Source organism: Myotis davidii, unplaced genomic scaffold, assembly GCF_000327345.1.
Source record: "Myotis davidii unplaced genomic scaffold, ASM32734v1 scaffold376, whole genome shotgun sequence".
NCBI classification, from domain to species: domain Eukaryota; kingdom Metazoa; phylum Chordata; class Mammalia; order Chiroptera; family Vespertilionidae; genus Myotis; species Myotis davidii.
The window spans coordinates 3,481,194-3,487,321 of record NW_006288121.1 but is presented as its reverse complement, the minus strand read 5'-3'; the positions used below and the strand labels follow the sequence as shown (position 1 = coordinate 3,487,321).

The 6,128-nt window shown below is 35.9% G+C and overlaps 1 protein-coding gene across 3 annotated transcripts in view; it reads right to left on the bottom strand.

Moving 5' to 3' along the window:
* The window catches only part of MLLT10 (myeloid/lymphoid or mixed-lineage leukemia; translocated to, 10), a 239,114-nt gene that overhangs the window by 8,489 nt on the left and 224,497 nt on the right, over positions 1–6,128 (bottom strand). For 2 of the 3 annotated variants that reach the window (XM_006759926.2, XM_015561467.1), the window contains 4 exons: positions 4,780–4,968; positions 4,279–4,367; positions 3,781–4,142; positions 2,610–2,706 (listed from right to left, as the gene is read on the bottom strand). In XM_006759926.2, coding sequence (XP_006759989.1) covers positions 2,610–2,706; positions 3,781–4,142; positions 4,279–4,367; positions 4,780–4,968 — 737 coding nt within the window. Of the gene's footprint in view, positions 1–2,609; positions 2,707–3,780; positions 4,143–4,278; positions 4,368–4,779; positions 4,969–5,182; positions 5,204–6,128 lie in introns of all 3 variants that reach the window. The other variant, XM_015561466.1, reaches the window with a different exon arrangement.

The following is a 6,128-nucleotide window of genomic DNA, read 5'->3' as shown; positions in this document are numbered from 1 at the left end:
GATCGAGCCCACAACAAGGTATGTATCCTGACTGGGAATTGAACCGTGACCTCCTGGTTCATACATCAACATCCAACCATTGAGCAACACAAGCCAGGCTGTTCCATATTCTTAAACACCAATACTCCATTCTCCCTCAGCTGATAACTTTACTTATAATTTAATTAAAAATAGCCGAAACTGGTTTGGCTCAGTGGATAGAGCGTCGGCCTGCGGACTGAAAGGTCCCGGGTTCGATTCCGGTCAAGGGCATGTACCTGGGTTGCGGGAACATCCCCAGTGGGAGATGTGCAGGAGGCAGCTGATCGATGTCTCTCTCTCATCGATGTTTCTAACTCTCTATCTCTCTCCCTTCCTCTCTGTAAACAATCAATAAAATATATTAAAAAAAAAAAAAAAAGAATAGAAGCTACCTCCTTAGACCATGTCTTTCTTCTGTTAGGTGCCTATTTCCCTGCTTTTGACACTAAAACATCTTTAGTTGTCTCTATGCTACCTTCACTTCCTCTCCTCCCATTTTCTTTTGAACCACTCAGTGAGGCTTTTACTTCTTGCCAAAACCGCATTTGTGAGAAACTTCTAGACAGTCAAATCCAACGGTCAATTTTCGCTTGTCCTTCCAGAGGCGTTTTACACAGCACAGTCCTCTCTCGACACGTTTCTTGGCGGCAGCTTTCTCGGTTCCCTCCTAACTCAATGGCCACTTTCTTCCTAGCTCCTTCACTAGGTTATTCTCCTTGTCCAGGACGTCCAGGACTCAGCCTTCAGGTCTTAGCAAATCTTGTGAATCTAAACATCACATATGTAACGATGACCCCAAATTTATATATTCAACTGCATTCTTTCCTTGGACTACAGACTCATACAACTGCCTAGTGCACAGCTCATCTAAACAGACATCTTAAACTCAGTATGTTCACATCAGACTCCTGTTTTCTCACCAAAACCTGTTCCTTCTGGTCATCCAAATCTCAGTACAAGTCAACATCCAACTGTTTAGGACTCTTCTTTTTCTTGAACATCCAACAAACAAGTCTTGTTGGTTCTAACTTCAAAATATACAATTCCAGCCCTGGCTGTTTCTCAATGATTAGAGCATTGGCCTGCACACCGCAGGGTCATGGGTTTGATTTCTGGTCACGGGCACGTACCTGGGTTGCAGGTTCGATCCTGCCCCATTTTGGAAACATGAGGCAGCCAATCAATGTGTCTCTCTCACATCAATGCCCCCCTCCCCCGGCCCCTCCTTCCCATTCTCTCTAAAAAGGAATGGAGAAAATATTCCTGGGTGAGGATTAACAACAACAAAATTTCAGACAGTTTTCTGCCATATTTATCGCGCCATTTTAAGAAGCCAACATCTACCTAGACTGCTCCTGTTTCATTGTTGCCACCATCTCCCCTCCTAATACACACGGACTATTTTCCATAATGCAGCAGCTAAACTCATCTCATCTTTTAAAAATGTAATTATCATGTCACTGTTCTGTTCAAAGCCCTCTAATTAATTATTTTAAATAATCCTGAAAGAAAAAGTGAGAATATATAAAACAAAACCCTTAAAAAAAACTTTTTAAAAATTTGGATAGTTATTAAAGCTAGGTGATTAGTGTATTATACTCTCTATTGGTACATTTTAAATTTTCCATGAAGAAAGTTAAAAAAAAAATCACCAATGGCTTTCCATCACACTTAAGATAAATCTAAATTTCTTGCCACAAACAGCCAAACAAGACAGTCTTATCTCTGGAACAAAACCACCTATCTGACCTTCTTTCCTCTGCATGAGCCTCTCTCATCCTATAGCAATGATGGCAAACCTCTGACACGCGAATTCATTTTTTAAAATTTTTCTTTGTTAAATGGCATTTAAATATATAAAATAAATATCAAAAATATACATCTTTGTTTTACTATGGTTGCAAATATCAAAAAATTTCTGTATGTGACACGGCACCAGAGTTAAGTTAGGGTTTTTCAAAATGCTGACACGCCGAGCTCAAAAGGTTCGCTATCACTGTCCTATAGTCACGCCAGCCTATTTTCTAGTCTCGAAAACATAAACACTTGTACAGCTGAGGTCTTTTACAACTGCTATTCCCTCTACCTGGAGTGTGCTTTCTCATCTATTCCCATGTCAGAAAGTCATGCTTCTTTCAACTTCAACTTGTATTTAGATCTGTGTGCTCAAAAGTCATCTACACAAAAAAGCTGGACCATCCTATAAAGATGGCCTTTATGCCACTATTCTCTATCCCTATCCTGCTTTATTTTTCTTCTCAATATTTATCACTACCAAAAAGTATATATTTATTGTCCATCTCCCCTATCGGAATGAAGCTCCATGAAAATACAAAATCTTGCTCACCTCTCTATCCCAGAATGTACCACAGTACCATAGCACATGTTCTAATATTTGTAAGTGAATTAATATAATGTCACTACAGGTACTGCAGATAATACCAAATGACAAAGACAAACTATTTTTATATTATGCATCCCATGTTATTTCACAAAATGTATAATCAATAAGGCACACTGAATATCTATTACAACTTAGATCACTTTCTCCTAATAAAAATCAAATATTATCAAAAGGAAGCACTTACTGGAGTGAGCTGTTGAGAATTTAACAACTGCTGAAATTGCTGTTGATGAAGAAATATTTGTCTTTGCTGGTCAGAAAGTAATCCTAGTCCTGAGGCACTGAAAAAAGATTAAAATTCTTACTTTCTACTATATACCTTTAATGTTTTTTAAAATGTAAAATGAAAGACCACTCTTTGATTTGATGTTTAATAAGTTAAGTCAAGTTTTTAATTATAACATTCTTGGAAACAATGATGTACAAATTTATTTCTGTGTGCATATGTGTGTGCACACACTGTGAGCATGCATACAGATAAATAAGAATTCACATTGTCGAGAAATGTTTTGTTTTCCTTTTTTATTGTAAACCAAGCAGGCACTAAGTTATTTTATGGAATAGAAATTTACATGTGTTTATAACATGCACATGTAATAATTTATTCTTAATTATTCAAGAATCATTTAACCCTCATTAAGTAACACATATTTAAAACAAGAAATAATCCAAACATACTACTGAGTGATTTGACCTAACCTTTTTAAATGATCCCAATGATCAGTAAAATTAAGCACCAATGAAGAGAGAGCCATAAAGAAGTTTACTAGTACCCACTGAAAATCCATTTAAAGTGATTTATTCCTCAAAAGTATGTTTAATAACATGATCTTAGTCTCCTTATGCTGAACAAACATTCAAATAAAATTCTAGTACAATGAAACAGAGAGTCTCACTCCCTAGATATTCAATATAAATATTTAAACCTTCATCCTATATCAAAGATTTTTTATTATAAAACTAAGGAAATTACATAGCTCAATTTTAAGAAACCAATATTCATATGTGATCTTCATTACAATATTTCTTTTCTTCAGAATTTATGATACATGAAGGCAACATACACAGGGATAAAAATTAGTATTTAAAATATACATCACAGATCAAGACTGAAATTTTCAGCACAGAATATAATGTTTTGTTACTAAAGTGGTTTAATTTTGCTTTATTCAGAGTTAGCTAAGTTTCAAAAATAAATGGCTCTCAATATAATATACTTAGTTTAAAAGTTTGGTGGGCTTTAATTTCTTAGAGTACATCTACAAGGAACACATAAAAATCCCAATCTAAAACATGAACAACATGGTATTAGGTTGCACTGAAAAACCTAAAATATATTTAAGTAAGTTTCTCACCTGTTAGTCAGTGTAGCTGGCATTGGATGAGTTGCATTAGGTGGTACAGTTGTATGGGTGAGGGGGGTAGGGTTCTGGGATATTGTGACAGGAGTCTGAATAACCCCATTTAAAGCTCCTACAATGCCATTAATTGCCAGTTGGTTACCTGGCAAAGCTCCAATTATCCCACCCACTCCAGGCACTGCAGGAATGGTGGATGTTACAGTCTGCATTCCACTAGCCAGTGCCCCCACCGTCACACCATTGACCTGCTGAGCTCCACTAACGCTTGAGCCCTGCTGAGCGGGACTCTGCCCAGCAGGAGGTGGAGTAGAAAGAGCTGATGAGCTGCTGGTGCTTTGTCCACTGGAGGTTAAGTCCTAATGGAAGAAAAAACAGAAATTTAAATTGTAAGGAACACAGAAAAACTGTTTAAGATAATTTAAAACCATTTAATGTGATATACTATTGTTTGTAAGTAAAATAAACAAATTAAACTAACCACACCAGAATTACCTGATTTAGTACAGGAAGAGAATTCTCAGGTAAAAAACTGTTTCCTAGATGAGGGCTCTTACTGCTGTTCAAGGAATCAGTAGTAGGAGCTAGAAAAATAAAAGAAAAAATAAACCTATTTACCCTGTTAAATTACATCAGGTATAAGATTAAAGGCTTACCTAAAAGCTTATTCTGTGGCCCACATTAAAAACACTTAAAAATTAAGTCTTGCTCTTCCTAAGACTAGTTTAAATAATAATAATAAAAATATTTATCTCTATTGAATATCTTGGCTTTCAATCAATAAAAAAATCATTACACATTTAAATAAAATTTATCATTAAATTATGTGATAAAGTTGGAACAAATTCAAGTTCATCACTTAACAGGATTCTTTATGCTCTTTGAAATAACCTATCATTCTTTTTCTACATCTTCATGTAAGTTATTATTCACTTATTTAAAAGGTATTGAAAGTCTAGCCTACTTTCCATAGATACATGATAAATATTTTCATACCATTTTGTGCTGAAAATGCGTGAATTTGATGAGATGGACTAGGATTTGTTGTTATTGCTGGAAAAGGCACTGAGAGCTGTGCATTCAATAACTGAAGGCGTTCCTTTTTGGCAGTTAAGTTTTTAATTTGTTCCTCTAATCTTCGATTTTCAACTTGAAGTTGGTGTAATGATTTCAGCATTCCTAAAACTAGCAAACATTTGGATAGTTTTTAACAAAGACAAGTTCACACACAAGGCTAAGTACATAAGTGTCGATAACTTTGGAAATCAGTTGAAATAGAAAAATAGAAATTCTGTAAAGCATTTCTAAATGATTAAGTTTTACTCCTAAATTTATATGTAGATATAAATATACCATAATGTATTTGTACATGTATAAGCATAACCAAAAGAGCACCCACCTGGTGCAGGTAATTTCCATTCTCAAAAAAAAAAGAGACAAAAACATTTTATTTTCATCAAAATAAAAACCTAACTAAAGTCAAAGTGCCACTTTAGGGTATTTTACATTAATAGTATAAAATGAGAAAGAATCATAACAATATCCTTGAACACAATAACCACCACATGCTTTTGTCTGCTGCTTGGTTAAGTTTGCTACCAGACAGGTGAGGAACCCCCAAGCCCAGCTGCTCAGAAGGCTAATGCATACATCTCCCAGCAGGGGGCAGTGTGTGCGCACCACAACCCCCACTCCCAGAGAAGGCTCATCATCTGTAAACAGGCTCAGTTTCTGTCCTTCCTCATCACCTCAAAAAAAAACTGACCTCTAGACTAACAACACAGAGTGCTATTGGTTTTTTTTTAATGTCTTTATTGATTAAGTTATTACATATGTGTCCTTATCCCCACATTACCTCCCATCCCCCCCACTCATGCCCTCACCGCCCTGTTGTCTGCGTCCATTGGTTAGGCCTATATGCCTGCATATAAGTCCTCAGAGTGCTACTGTTATGCCACAGTGACAGACACTTTAAAAGTTCTATGTCTTAAAAAGTTGTATTTGCTTAACATGCTGCCAGGGCCTTAAAAAGATATAATTCTACTGGTATAAACACATATGGTCATTTCCCAAGGATTTAACTTTTAGTCCTCCTCTTCAAGATCCCACAAAGAAACTCTTAGTGCACCCAAATGAGATGCAGTAAGACTAAACAAAACCTGTTCTCCAGCTATCATTTAAAGGATTATCCCAGCATAAATTTTCTTACAATAGCATTTTTTTTTGTCAGGGCACCATTCATAAAAATACAATTTATGGCACTTGTCTACTAACAATAAGGAAAATAAATATATATATACTAGTAGCCCAGTGCACAAAATTCATGCACTGGGGTGGGGGTGGAG